The sequence below is a fragment of the Myripristis murdjan genome, chromosome 3 (assembly GCF_902150065.1).
Source record: "Myripristis murdjan chromosome 3, fMyrMur1.1, whole genome shotgun sequence".
Taxonomy (NCBI): domain Eukaryota; kingdom Metazoa; phylum Chordata; class Actinopteri; order Holocentriformes; family Holocentridae; genus Myripristis; species Myripristis murdjan.
The window spans coordinates 45,047,493-45,062,999 of record NC_043982.1 but is presented as its reverse complement, the minus strand read 5'-3'; the positions used below and the strand labels follow the sequence as shown (position 1 = coordinate 45,062,999).

At 40.2% G+C, this 15,507-nt stretch overlaps 1 protein-coding gene across 1 annotated transcript in view; it reads left to right on the top strand.

Moving 5' to 3' along the window:
* Window positions 1-7,250, top strand: part of LOC115357257 (potassium voltage-gated channel subfamily C member 1-like) — a 43,029-nt gene extending 35,779 nt beyond the window's left edge. Inside the window, exon 5 of the mRNA XM_030048677.1 lies at window positions 7,081-7,250. Coding sequence (XP_029904537.1) covers window positions 7,081-7,250 — 170 coding nt within the window. The remainder of the gene's footprint in view (window positions 1-7,080) is intronic.
* The last annotated feature ends 8,257 nt before the right edge of the window (window positions 7,251-15,507 follow it).

The following is a 15,507-nucleotide window of genomic DNA, read 5'->3' as shown; positions in this document are numbered from 1 at the left end:
GTGTCATGGAAGAGTGCTCAGGTTTTCACTTCAACAAAACACCACTGAAGCTCATCTGCTGGCTGAAGCCATGAGGCATTCGCTGTTCCATCCAAACAGGGGAAAAAAATTTGATATGGAAATCCCATTTAAATATTTCCCAAACTTTGAGAGAGTGGATAGTAATCGGATTTGATAAAAAAAAAAAAAAAAATGAAGGAGGTTCATTAATATGTAGTTTAAAGCACAGAAACGCTCTAAATTTAGGCATTAAGATATATTATCTTCATAGTATTCTGTCACCCAGAATGATATTTTTAATATTGGCGGCTCATTAGTAGTGTAAAAAAATAAAAAACTAGGTAGCACTAATCCCAAATCACACCGAGATCTTTGTATTGTTCTATTGATAAGACAGTTTCTGCTTTTCCATACAGAAACCTGACAGAAAGGTATTTATTTTTTCAAGGTCTTGGCTGGAAAGAAGTAAACTGAACTGCACTGACATGGGAGTGTTTGTCTGGACCGCCGCCATGAGAGACGTTCAGTGTAATTCTAAAAACGACAAGAGCATGGAGTTCAAATAAGATTCTTTCAACTAGAAAAATGAGAAGTGACAGAAATAAAGTGTACCAACAGTAGACAGATTCTGCTTTTCTTCTCTGCTGACTCTTTACTGCGATTGAAAGCTCACGTCGATCGAGTTTCTGTCACTTAGGGAGAGACACAAAATCTTTTTTTCTGTAATTTATGTGATTTAAAACATAGCCAAGTGCAATGCATCAGCAAAAAGTACTTCAGCCCTCGCTATTACTTTTACACTACTACCACCACTTATTTCATATTGTATTACTTGCATTACTACTACAGCTTACCCAACTACTTCTAGAACTACTTTCAGTACTTTAAACCCTTATCCTACTACTATTTCCACTACTACTTCAAATATGCTTTTTCTACATCAGCTAATACTCAAATACTGCCAAAAATACTTCCAGCTTTTTTTTTTTTTTTTTTTTTTTGCCCTTTCTAGTTAGAAATGTGAGTGTCTGTCTATTTGTTTTTGTCCTGCTAATGACTGGCGACCTGTCCAGGACTTTGCCTGCTGTCCTCCCAGTGCATGCTGGGATACACTCAAGCCAAACCACCATTCTGAAAAAGAGTAACTGTTGAAATCAAAGGAATGCGTGAGAACCTGCGGCCACACAGGACTGGACACTGCTGGCTGAGGGCCACCGCTAACAGCAAGAGAAATGATCTACAGTCCATATATATTAAGGGATCATCTGCATAGCGTCTCTTTCTCGTATAATGTACACACATATAGAGGCTCTTTGCAATGAAAAGCCAGTCTCTTGGCTCAAACTTAATAATTACCATCATTTGGCAAACTGAGTTACAGCAACTCAGAGAGACTCAGACAAAAAGAGAAGGAGTTTTTAGTCCATATTCTTACCTGCTGTCCGTCTGTCCTGACCACACACAGCGATGTGTATCGTCACAGCTACTTCCTGTCCAACACTGTGTGCATTTCCTATTCCTGTTCCTGTCCACGCCTTCCCCAGAATCCTCTTGACCTCCGGCTTCTCCGTGTTTTTCTGTCCTTTCCTATCTGTGCGACAGATTGCTGTAGTGTTTTCTGTGCTGCTGTTTCAGTGCTGATCTTTGATGTGACGATCTGTTGTGGTTGTGGTGATTCCACTGTCGGCTGCCCATCTGTGTCACGCAGACTCCCCCCGGTGAACAGAGACCAAAACCGGAGTGATGTTAGTTAGTCGAATATTTGAAGCCGCGTAAAGGGAATTTGATGCTAAAATCGAATCAGGAGAGGAAATGTTTCAAAAGTCTGTCCAGCAACTTTGCTAACTCTGAGAAAGTTTAGTCCCACTAGAATAATTTCCTGAAAATGAGGCCCCAGTACCCTCCATTTCCTCTCTCTCTGTCAGTCTGTCTCTCTCTCTCTCTCTCTTTCTGGCTCTTCCAACCCACTGTGGCGCTGCTGCTTGGTGGCTCTACTTTGTTCTCATCCCCTTTTTCGGTCTTTTCCTCATTCTCTCTCTCTCTCTGTTTCCATCGAACCCTGGCGCGTTCGTCGTCCGTGTTGTTTTTCTCTGTCCTCCCTCCCTCGCTCGCTCTGTCTCTCTCTCCTCTGCTGAGAATGAACGGTGGTTGGCTGATGCGAGCGTCGTCTTATTCCCCCCAGATGCCTGGAAAGACGACACTGTCCTAGTTAAGTATATGCAGGCTGAAGTTCTCCGTGTGACCTGAAGGGGGTGCCACTGTGCAGTCTGTTTTCCTCTGGTGAGCTGAGGATGGAGGGAGGACAGCCGGGCTAAAGGAGGAGCAAACTGAAGAGAAACAGGGTGGCCTTCTCTTTAGCTTTTCTCTCTCGATGCTTCTTGCAAGGACTGAAAAGGACTTTCTCTCCTGGCAAAACGACACTAGACAGTTCATAGAGAAACCACATGGGAACAATTGCCATAAAGAAAAAAGGAAAAAAAAAAAAAAAACAATTTTCTACATAGTGGGACAAGCCCAGCTGCTAAGTGCTGCCATATGAGTGTATGGAAAGAGATTAGTGCCACCAGAGACTGTTTTCAATTGGCATGAGTTTGAATCTGTCATGACCAGAATGAGCCATTTAATTCAAAATATTAATTAATTAAAAAAAACTAAACTTAGTGGATTGGAATTGGTTGTGTCTGTCACTGAATTTAACTTTAAATTGTAATTTCAAATTCGGTTTTCGCTCTTCAGACTGAGATCTGAGAGGCTCCTCCAGCTAGGGCCGGGCAGTAATAAGGTGATTATAAATAGCAACGGGGTCATTTCATTATCGTGGCGTCACCGCTCCTCAGACCAGAAGAGAGTTGGTGCCTGAAAAGAAAACAGCTGCAGCCGTTTGTCAGCATTTCAGGTTTGTATCTGTGATGACAAGGAGGAGTCAACAGATCCGGACGAGGCTCAGCAGCAAAGGACAGAAAGAATTCAGCTTTACATTCCCACGTCTGAATCAGCGACCCTCTAAGAAATATCGCTCTTAATGATGCGGTCCTGATGGTAATCTGACTCACCTGATCCGACTGTTATCTCACCTCTGATTGGACGTTATCAGTCCTAACCCCGCCCACAGGTTTAGGGTAGTAGGTCCCTGCTGCTCCTTCTAGTGGCTCAGAAGCTCTTAGCATCTATTGCTATCATCAGCCTGTGTTAACCAATCAAACATTAGCACTTTCATTCGCTTTTGTTAGATAGTTTTCATTTGCTACTTGAGGAAAGGGTCTTTCGAAGGTTAGGGTTGATTAGGGTTGGGAAAAGGTAATGGCTAAGGTTAAAAAACAGTCTGGACTGGATCCGGGGTCTCTGGGGTTGGTGAAGGTCAATGAAGGTCCGTGCCACTGACCCATCCTACCACCAACCACCTCCTTCTGGGAACGACTTCTTCGTTGGTCTTTATTCTACATCACAGTACGTCTGGCTCCAGGGTCCCATCTGATTGGTTAAGACAGACTGATGATACGCAGTCCATGGTATAAGTAGACATATTTACCATCAGTGCTGTGTAGGTTTTGTAGTGTGTGTCGCGACCACCACACCACCTTGTGGTGGGAGACGGTATAGCAGTGAGCACTTTAGCATTTAAAGCATTTAAAATCTTCTTCAAACCCCTCAGAATTTTTTAAAAACTGGTCAGTAGTACTGCACACCTTGGTAAAATATTTAGGAGGATGTAACAGTAACAATATTTGGATACCATCCAACCCCAGACCCAGCAGACAGACTCAAAGTCCAGGGGCACTGCAGAGCTTACTGACACAATTACCACGTTTTCGTTTTTTGTCATCATCTGGTTCCCGCACTTTGACATGCTGCCTCTCAGTCAGAAACTCAATCCGCATCAAACATCAAACATCACGTCTGGATTTGGCCACAACGGCTGCTGACAATATTTGATTTGGTGAGAAAAATGAAGTTATAGCTAAAAGTACTCTATGCAAAGTTGCAGCGGCTCAATTTAAGCAAGATCCCTGTAGACTAATGGAATAATGGCAATTTGCAGCGTAACTTTAAGAGTTAATTAAATAGAAATCATGTTCCGTTTCAAGACAGTTCATTCAGTTTGGAATTTTGCCTCACAAATCAAATATTTTAATACATTTATTGAACAAATTCACTGAATTCAGTGGTTCAAGATGCTCATGACAAATACAGATGGTATGCAATTCAAACACAGTCTCGGCCAGCACTAATCTCGGTGTCAACCACACATTACAACTGTAGACGGATGCTTAGCTCATTATCTAGCATGAGTTGCATGGTGGACTACGCACAAAAAGATATTTTCTAATAGCTGTTATTATCTATGTGACTTTTGGATAATGAATTCTGAATTTTGTTTTTGTTTGTTTTTGTTTTTGTTTATTTTCCTGAAGGTTCCTCCTCTTCTTTTGCATACAGTTGATGTAGCCAAGATATGATTATAAGGTGTCGACTGATCACTTTGTGATTTTTCCTTTGCCAACGTTTCCTTTCCACATTCCTTTCTGTTACTTTGGCTCAGTTTGATTTGTCGTTGCCTGTCCTCAGGTCCCACTGACCAGCAAGCAGAAGTTTGGACATTCAGTGCAGAGACTTGTACAGAGATAGACGATATTTTAGCATCTCTCTCTCTCTCTCTTTTTCTATCTCTCTGACTCTCGCTCTCTCTTGATGGTTCTACATCATTCAGTGACACTGGACTTTGTTTCTGTTGGCATGTTTGTGCAGCTGAACCACACAACTACAATCTAGGATCAACGAAGTCCTCTATTTTCTATGTTTCCTGCTTTAATTATCAGTGTACACGATTTGATCCAGATTCTATACGAAGAGAATTTACCATAGTGAACCATTGTTACTTTGATATAAGAATTTTAACTGTTATTTTTGAAAGAAAACTACAAAAACACACTAAAAAAAAAATGAGAACTGAAGATGTACTCTCTCTCGCAGAGGTTTTGGGGAGTGTCTGCTTTAGTTTTTTTCATGATGAGGTTTTGCAGGAGAAGGTAACAGGAACAGGAAGTGTACATTTGAGGACAGCAGAGTACTGACTGTACCGTGTGACATGTTAATAAAGCAGGATGGGGATCAACTGCATGCACAATGTTATGCAAAATCAAGTCAATACAAAACAAAGAGTTGCAAAATACTCCAGCATGAAATAAATTTTTTTGTATTAACAGATTTTTTTTCTTAGGATCTCTTTCTGTATTTCATGAATGGAATGAATGTGCACCCTGAATGTGAAGCTTCCTCCTCTTCAAGCTTCTTAGTGACCCCTCTGCGCTGATGTTTGACCTTTGACCTCCAAGGTGAAAGGTCGTGTTCTGAGCAGGTTTCCACAGACCGAGGAGAGGGCAGCATGGCTGAATGCATCAGCAGCATGGGACTGATGATGATGATGATGATGATGATGACTAAATAAATCAGCCTCCGAGGAGAATGCAGGATCGTGCATGGTATCGCCACACACACAGTCTGTAAGATCTTACTTTACAAATGTTTCTCACACACACACACACACACACACACACACACATATGCTGGTGAATGAGCTGAGCATGAGTGGATCTGTGAAAGAGAAAGCCAAAAGTTTTCTCCTATAAAAGTTTTTCTACGCCACAGCTACACTTGTTATTTCAATAAAAGACTCAATTCAACAAAACGTTAATGATCCTCAGGTGGAAAAACTGAGCAACCAAAACACAGCATTTTGTCTTGAAAATATCCACCACGGGTTTCCTGTGGTATTTATTTTATCTGACCTGTTCAGAGACTCCCCACATTTAACATTGGATTTAAAAGAGTACACTTGTTTTTGGTAGATTGTCTTGTCACTCAGTTTATTCATGAAGTGGTAGGAACATAGACAGCAGTATCATCAGGGTATCTGATGCAACAGGATTTATTTTTGGAGGTATTTCATGTGAGCATCATGTGTACGGAGTTGCAGAGTGAGTGGAATTATTTTGGGTGGCCAGGCTTCTGGAAGTAAAGCACAGCCTCACTGGAAAAAAAAGTCAAAGGTACCGGCCTGTGCACCACACAAGTCCCACAATGCATTGCTTCAAGAAACAGCCGATCACAGATTCTGTTGTTGCATTATTTCATCAGCTGTGGTGCACGTGTTTGTTCCAGATTACAACCACGACTCTGGAATACTATGTAATATTATACTGACTAGTGTATATAATATATGAATATATTCTGTAGCCTTAGCTGGAAATACTCTGATTTGACGCAAACTAAAGGCCCACACCATTTCTACCCGTTCAGTCTCTAAGTAAAATTCCAAATGGGGAAAAACAATGGCGAAGATGATACCAGAACCTGTGGCTCCGCCCACTTTGTAACTCAACCTGTGCTGTGAATTACAGGTGTACAGTCTCCCATCACCTGCAGTGTCACCATTACGGAAATGAAACGAAAATTAAGTCATTCTACTTTTTTTTCTCATTATGTTTTGAGAATTTTTTTCCAATCTCATACACATACACACAACTGCTTGTGTTGTTTACAAATCTAAAGTTATGGAGGAAATGTCTTCAGTTTTTGTCTTTGTCAGTTTATTTCTGGCAATTCGGGTGGATATGAAATCTATCATCCACTCTTTTTAGCTGAGGCAGTTTTACGCAGCACATGGTTGACAGCGCATTCGCACAGCAAAACCTTTTTGACCCTGACAAATACCCCATTTTACAAAAAAAGAGACAAAAACTAACACTGAAACCAATAAAACTAAACTAAAACTAAACATTGTCAAAAAATAAAAACTAAACTAAATTAGCAAAGGTGCTTTAAAAACTAATTAAACTTAACCAAAATTGAAAACAAAAAGTAAATAAAAATAAAAACTAATGAAAATTGCAAAACTATAATGATCTTGTGTCAGAAATGGCAGTTCAGCAGGGACGTGAGGAAATTCCTGCAGTCGTCTCAGAGCTCAGTTTCAGCTCCACACAAGTGTAGCTGTGGCTGCGGGCGAGTCCAGACCCCCTCTGAGGATGAGGATGATGATGATGGGTTAACTGCAGCTTGTGTTTCTTTCTCTTTGTGCAGCAGGGACTCGGCCAGGCAGGGCCAAGCGGGACACCAAGCGGGACACCAAGCGGGACACCAAGAGGGACACCAAGCGGGACACACACTCGGTGTGTGTGATGAACCAGGGAGTTCCCACCACCCTGTGTACGGGACACAACCTGCCCTCCCCTCCTCAGCCTCCACGCTGACCAGCCTCCTCTCCGCTGCTGCTGCACCCAGAACTGTATGGAGTCATGCTGCAGCACTGTAAGCCTGTGTGTGTGTGTGTGTGTGTGTGGGAGCACCAGTGGCGTCGCTTCCAAAACATTTCCCTGATGAGTTCAGCTCGCCAAGTGTCTCTGTTCCTGCTGCACGTACAGCCGACTGCTCATTTCCCACCACTTCAAACTCGCCTTTTTGACTCTTTGCTAACACTTGACGTATGGAAACAACAGAAAAAGTTCTAATAACAGGCCTCTGCTGCTACTGTGGCTCTGGGCATTATGTAGGACACTATGAACTGTGAAAGTGTGGTGAAAACCACTTGAAAATGATTTGAAAAACACTTGTTTTCGCTCATCTGGTATTGAGTCTAATGTTAGTCACTCGGCCTGAAATAGGCAGAGCGCAAGCATTTATCTGTTCTCAACTGTTTTCTAAATCATCTTCTAACGCTGATTTATGTCTGTACATTCATATTGTCATGTGAAAACCTCTTGGTGATTTTCATCTTTTACATTCATTTGAAAGATGCCATGTTTCTCGATGGGTTGAGAAAGTTCTTGCAGCTTTGGTTTATGAAAACCCCTCAGAAGTTGCTGAATAACCTCAAACCCACTGCTTGTTTCTGTGTCGACATACTACATGTCAGTCTTGTAACTTTAGTCCCATCTGATGTATACCCTGATGTTTAACCCTAGTACATGGCTGAATGTATCTGCGATGCCTTTTAATTATTACCTTTAGCACCAGTGCCAGACACAGCACACAAACGCAACACAAAACTCTGATGTTCAGACACATGCAAATGTACAACGACAAGACACTGAAAACCATGCGAGCAACAATGCAATACTTCAAACTGGAATTGTATGAATATCTGACCTTGAAGTCTGCATCTGTGTCTCTAATTGCACGTAGCCTGTCGGTGTAAATCAACCCTCGGCACAGTTCTGTTAGATTTGTACAAAATATAAAAATGGCCTGTCAACATCCAGATAATGTTGCTTGTGTGTGGCATCAGGAGCTGCCGGCATGGCCTTCAGTCTGCATAATGCTGCTTGACTTTCACTTCTACCAGAAACATCATTTCCTCACAGAAGGGGGAAATTGTGGCACTCTGAAATACTGTACATTACAGCTTCACAAAGTGTTAAATCTGAGCTTTTAACACTCATTTTATAAGATATTTTTACAGTCATATTTTGAATAGACTTAGCTTTTGTATCATACTAACAATGTTAATCATGTAAATGAAAATGATAAAGGACTGTTACCAACTTTGCACTGAAGTGGTTGGTTTGCATGAAGAGGCAGTGCAGGAAGACATGCATGATATCTGCATATATCTATCTATCAATCTATCTGACTATCTATCTGACTATCTGCCTATCTTAATAATTTCTGTGTAATTTTGAATGTATTTTAGGCCAAACTGAGTTTACAGGGTAATAAGAGCTGCTTTGCACTTTACTATATGCATATGCAATATTCAAAGTAATTGATTACATTTATTACAGTTACTATAATTAAGTAGCTTTTTGTGCACTTTGTACTTTTTTGGAGTATTTAGTATTTTGTATTACTCACACACAATCCCATCCATTCCAGAGAACAGATGTAGCCTTAAAAAGAGACAAATTGTGTTTCCATTCCCACTTTTATTTAACCATTTCTCATTTTTCCATTTAAAGAATGTAGTTTGAACTTGAGTAACTACTGTTACTCAAGCAGCCTTTTACACTAGTAATATTACTTCTACTTACATAAAATGAGCACATTGATAGTAGTTCTACTTGAGTAGGATGATTGAGTGCTTTTGTACCCCTGACTGTCGTTGAAACTAAACTGAGAATAAACCCTAAGATTCTCAGAGTTTTCATCTTAGATTCAATTAATGTTAAACCCAAGAGTTGCCAGCCACCTCCTCTGGAACAATATAATGAAATCTGGAGTAGAAATCACACATTTCCTACAGAAACTAGGTCTGGCTCCATCATGGAAGTCCCTCAAGGAGTTGGATGTTATTTAATGATGTGTAAGTACAGTAGGCCTACATAACAGCCAGGCTGAAAAAACGAGCTAAAACTGCTTGTTGTGCTGTGTCTATAGATCCATTCAGTAATGTTTTCAGTAAAAGTGAATAGCGTGACAAGGTCGATTTGCTTCCAAATGTGACTCATTAAACTGTCTTGTCTTTAGCCCAAGTCTCTACTCCAAAACATTAAGAGTTTTAGCTTGAGTGTGTTTTGGCTCAGTAACCAGGAAGCTAAAGCAGCTTATATGGACTTGAACTGAGACCCCAAACATTTCAGCCTGGATCCTGTTTTTCCACTGTCTTCTACTGAGTTCAAGTTCAAATTTATGTATAGCCCAATATTACTGTTTACAGTCTTGAAGGGCTTTATATGCCCAAAAGTTTACATCAAACAGGAAAACGCTTCCTGGCTTAGTCGTCATAGTGGAAAAGAAAAAACTCCCAAAACCCAACTGAACTGGTAAGAATGGAAGAAATCTTGAGAGGGACCACGAAGAGAGGAGAGCCCATTTCTGGCCAGACAGGTGGGCAATAAATGTCAACCCAATTGCTTACCAATCTATATAGATATATCAATTGCTTGTATATATCATTATATATACACTTACATCTTGCTCACCTCGATGTGCAGCTCATCAGTACAGTCTTTTAGTGCCAAAGGATATTAAAGAAATTATCTACAGAAAGAATGTCTTAATATGTTCAACTTCCAAGGCCTTGTTCAGACTGCCAGCCCAAATCCATTATTTGTCATATTCAGACTATCCAGATCCGGAGCCGGGTCGCGGGCAGAAGATGGATGGATGGATGGATGAGACTATCCAGATTGACTTTAGAAAGTACGTACAGTAAAAATAAACACATGAGAAGTGATTTTTGCAAATCAGATCCAAGCTGCATTTGGAGGTGATTTAAAATGCAGTTCCAATCTTATTTCTACAGATGCATCTCAGTCTGGACACTCTGGATGCTCAAATAGCATTTCAAACTGCCTGTCACATTACTCGCAATGCGACACACAGCGACAACGTCAAATTCAGAGAGACAGAGGTGCAGCAGAGCAGAATCGTATAATCCATGCTGCTGTTAGCAGAGCGGCATGAAAGACAATGCAGGGAACAACAGTCTGTGCACAGACACTGAAATAAACAGTCTGCCGGTGGCTTCTGGACATTTCTCTGGTTTTCGTGTTGTAAAGCTGCATCATCAGCGTACGTAGTTACTGACGCCTAACGTCGTTACCATAGCAACCCATGCAGCTAGGTTGGTGATGTCTGGAGACACAAATCTAATCTGATTACTTGATAATAACAGTGTGGACAGTCTGTCTTAAAGATCTGATTTGAGGAAAAAAATCTGATTTGCCTGCAGTCTGAACAAGGCCTTATAGAAACAATAAAATCTACACACGTGAGCACTATGTTGGACACATGTAATGCTTACCTTCGAGATCAAATGATTTCATTAGTCTATCATGCCAGGAAGACGAGAGGTACGATGAATGAAATATCAGAAAACCTTTTGGACAGCCAATATGCAGTTGATCCCAGTCCTGATGGCTACAAAAAGTGCCTCTACCTCTAGGAGGAATCTGACCTAATGTCAGCCAACAAATAGGATTAATGTTAGGGGGGCAGATCCTCTTCAATACCATTTTTTTTTTTAAACAATCGTACATAATTCTAGAAGTTCAGATTCCCCTGAAGTTGTGGTGTTTCTGGATGCTGAAAAGCAGTCAGTTGGGGTGAACAGAGATGTCTTTTTTTAGGTTTGGAAAAATTTGTCTTTTCTGCTAATTATGGCTCATTCAGTAGGTTGTTATGAACCTAAAAACAATATTAAGTCAGCTCCCTTCTCTATCCACCAGGCAGTGACAGAGGGTTGCCCTCTGTCTGCTCTCCTGTTTTCTGTAGCCACCGAGCCGCTGGCTGTCTGCCTTCAGAGGAGAGGAGGCATTTGAGGGCAGTTCATATATGGGAGTGACTCATAAAGTATCACTTTATGCAGACGACCTTCTTTTGTACGTACAAAACAGACAGTCCTCCCATCCTGTTTTCTAAGATTTTCCAGAGAGTTCAACGAAAACCTACAGACAGTTCACTGGGTAGAGAACTACCAAAAACCCTTGAACACCCCTGGTAGTTCTTCTTTAGCAAATCACCTCCTATTGCATCTGCTGAAAACTTTCAGCAAACTTTACCTCTATCCTTGTTACATTGTGGATCCAAATTGGATCCATATCATCTCTTTTCTGTCATATATAAATTAATCAATACAAATTTCTTAAATAATTTGAAAAGAGGAATGACTTGGCTGACAAGCAGTTGGGTCAAGTCTTAGACTTAGTCCACTCTTTCGCCAAATGCATGCAGCTTACGCTTCTGAAATATAAAGTGCCACACAGAATGAACTAATTCATGCTAGTTAAGCATGAAATTAACCAAATCTAAGTAATGCATGCAGCTGATGTAGTCAGTCTCCTGGAGATTACTCACATGGAGAGCCATCCCAGACTTTTCAGAAACACTATCATCCCTTAGAGAGACGACAGCTGAACTCAGTTTTTCTCTTTCCTCTGAGAGCTATATTTTTGTACAAGCAGTAATAATAAAATTGAGACTTATATAATGCATTCATGTATATATAATGTTTGAAAAAAGTTATTGCCTTAATTGTCTTCTTTCTTTAATAATACAATTTATCATAACAAAATTATATAAAACAATATTTAATACATGTGTGTGTCTGTATGTGTTGTCAACCCAGTTACTCTAATGAAACCCTCATGAAATAATTAACTTTAACACAAGTCGTACAAGTGACATCCTTTTGATGGAGGGAAGAGAACAGGCAGAGGACAAAAAGATTTCTGGATCTTTTCTATGTCTTTGTTTAATGTTTATCTGACCATAACAATCATGACATGTCAAGCCTGTTAGTCTGTATTTAAAAGGATATACAATGGATTTTATACATTTTTAAAGGTCTTTAATAAATACGTGTTGGGCCTCAGCACATGCATGTCTTGTTCTTACAGTATTCACAGAGGCAGTGTTGGCTAATATAAGTGTTAAGTGTCAATGCTGTTATCATCAAGCCTGTTACCTTGTGCAAAGTAACAGCACTGACATACTGTCAGAGTGTTGATAATTTGTCTGTAAACCCTATGTATTAATGAAAATGTGTTAATAAATATTGTATATATAAGCCATTTCAGTTGAACAGGTCATAAGATAGTAATTATGATGTTCATTTTGAATCTGACAAAATATGGCAGCCTCAGAGGCAAAATTCAGACTCATCAAATCATGAATGCAGTTGGAGTTGTGAAAGAGCCAAGGCAACGTACTTCACTCATAAAATGAGTCACATGTATTAATTGATTTATCTGTGAAATGAAAATGAGTAATGCACCAACCTGATTTATCTGGCAGCATTTTTTTAAAGTTATGTTTTCTTAAGTTTGAGTGCACTGTTTCTGACCGATTTGTTTTTAGCATTTACACTAGATCGCAAATTTTTTTTTTTTTTAATTCAAAAATGATTTCTACTTCCTAGATGTCCTATTAGGAAATGTTGTTTTACTGCTGCAGAACATCATTTTTAAATTCTGCTCTATCTAATGAATTGTATTACTTTCTAGCTTTTATTGTACATGTTAGTTTTCAAATTATTGTCCTCAAAAAGATTCATTATTTAGTCATTTCTGTTTTCAAGGGGACTCTGTAAATCAAATAAATCAGTCATGTTTGTTTGTTTGTTTGTAAGTTCTTCACATTATTAAACATATTTTTTTGCACCCAGTGTCAGTTAGTTGCCTTTGTTCAAATATCGTACAGAAAATGGAGTAATACAGCAGATTAATGGGGATTATTTTAAATTAACTCCCTCTGTCTTGTCTGATGTTTTGTCTTGTCATTAGCCCTGGTACTTAGATATATTTTGATGATAATATCATAACCTCATCAAATGGGACGCAAATGTGAATTTTCAGCAGAAGGTCTGTGGCCCCCTGGTGGTCTACAGAGGTACAGCAGGCGGTCCGAGACTGCATCTGCTTCCCAACCTCCAGCTGATGCAAACTGAAATAAATAACTCATATTTCAAACTTACCCCTCACAACGTATTTCAGTTAAATATTAAATGTATGCATATACATATATATAATTGGAAAAAGTATGATGTTGCCTTGGCATGGTGCTTGGTACCTTTTCACCACTAGAGGTCAGGCTTCACACAGATTTAGGTTTGGGGTTTAGTTATTCTTTAACCAGAGAATCAATCAGATTTATTTGTGATTATTTAACATTTAACAGCAGCTCAGATTTAATCCAGGTTTATTCCAGACTGCTGACACTGCAGAGCTGTTTGTTTAGAAAATAAAATTAGCCTCTCGTGTTGTTGTCAAGATCTGAGGTCTGTCAATATGGCCGCCAAAAGATTCATAACTAATGACCAGGTATATGTTCATGTTTTTATCAGGGTAGTTGGTGAACGTTGTGTTTGCTAATGTTAGCCATTAACTTTTCCTAACCTTAACCAATTACGTTTTCCTAACTTTGACAAAGAAGATAAGCTAAAGAAAGCTAAGGAAAGTGGCTAAAGCTAACAAAAGCTACTGAGAGTGGCTAAGTGACTAAGTGACTTGTTAAGACAATTGGATGATAGCAACAGATGCTAACAGCTTGTAACAGCATTAAGGCCATTGTAGGGGAAAAAATTACAGAGCCTTGGGAGAAGAGGTAATGGGGAAAAACAGATTAAGGTTGTAAATTTACTCGAGAAAAACCCAGAAAAATATGTTTTCTTTTATTTCTCGGTTCTTATATATAGACCTGTATGACAGCATATTTGGGCCATTGTACGGAAGAAATGGAGGCAGGAGAGGGGCATTAAAGTCATACATTTACGAAAAAAAATCACAAATTTCTCAGAAAAAAAACTCAGAAAACTAGTTTTTCTTCTCTCTGTTGGCGACTCCACATGTGCTGCCACCTGCTGGCCGTGTCTCAGGCCTGCGACTGATCACCTCATCAAACTCTACTCTGCAATGGGATTTAGGAACAAGGACATCCTGCTGATTTTAGTGCAGAATCAGCAGATTGTTTTCTTCTGAATCGGCCCAAGTCACAGCAACGTCTCTTCAGAGTCCAGATGCTGAGGACGAGGTTGGGGTTCTGGACTCAAACCAGCAGGATTTCCTTCTGACTGGATCCCACAGGAGGAGAAACACTATCACCCCCCAGTTTCAGTTTTTTTCTTCCTGCAGTGGTCCTGATACACCGTCGTCCCTGTGTGTTTCACGCTCTGAAAAGATTCAGGCAGTGTGTGTGTGTGTGTGTGTGTGTGTGTGTGTGTGTGTGTGTGTGTGTGTGGTGTCTGTTCACAGGAAGCAAGAAACTCAGGAGGAGAGAGAGAACAGGTAAACCTCCAATCTGTAGGAGGCGAGCCAGGACTCGACTTATATATCTCACCCGGTGTGTTGCCATGGCGACAGTTGTACCGCAGTATTACTGTACCAGCAGCTGTTTCCACTGTACAGTCAGAGGACTTCACACACACACACACACACACACACACACACACACACATACACAGAGATGGAGCAGCGGAGGTCACATGACGTCACCAAACCATCTGCCGGCTCACCTGGGCGGTCGGCTGCTCTCGTGCAGCAAAACGATTGTTTCTCCTAAAAGGACCAAAGCAGCAGAAGAGATGATGTTACTGATATTTTCTACAGCTCAGCACAGAACGGGGATTTAAGAATTTTCCGTCCTTAAGTGGGGGTGCAGTTTTAAAAACCAACATGGTGAGAAAATGCAACTGAAGAAGAAATAAATCTGTGCACCAAACAGGCAAGTTTGTTATTCACCTCCTGAGAGTTAACAGCCTGTCAGGATCTTTACCAGCTTTGATCTGAGACTCTGCACACAGCAGCTCTGACATATAACATGGAGTTGTAGGACCTGCCATATATGCAGTGTGGTATTGAACAATATGATGTGATGAGTAAATAATCTGTAATCTGCACCATGTTAGAGGTGGATCACCACGTTTGTAATAAAACTGAAAAACGTATCGGTGTTATTCTTAGTTTTTGATTATATTCCAGCCTCATGCTAACAATTTATGAACCTACACAGGCTGAGAACACACACACACATTTACTTATGTCGCTTTGGGGACATTACATTGACTTGCATTCA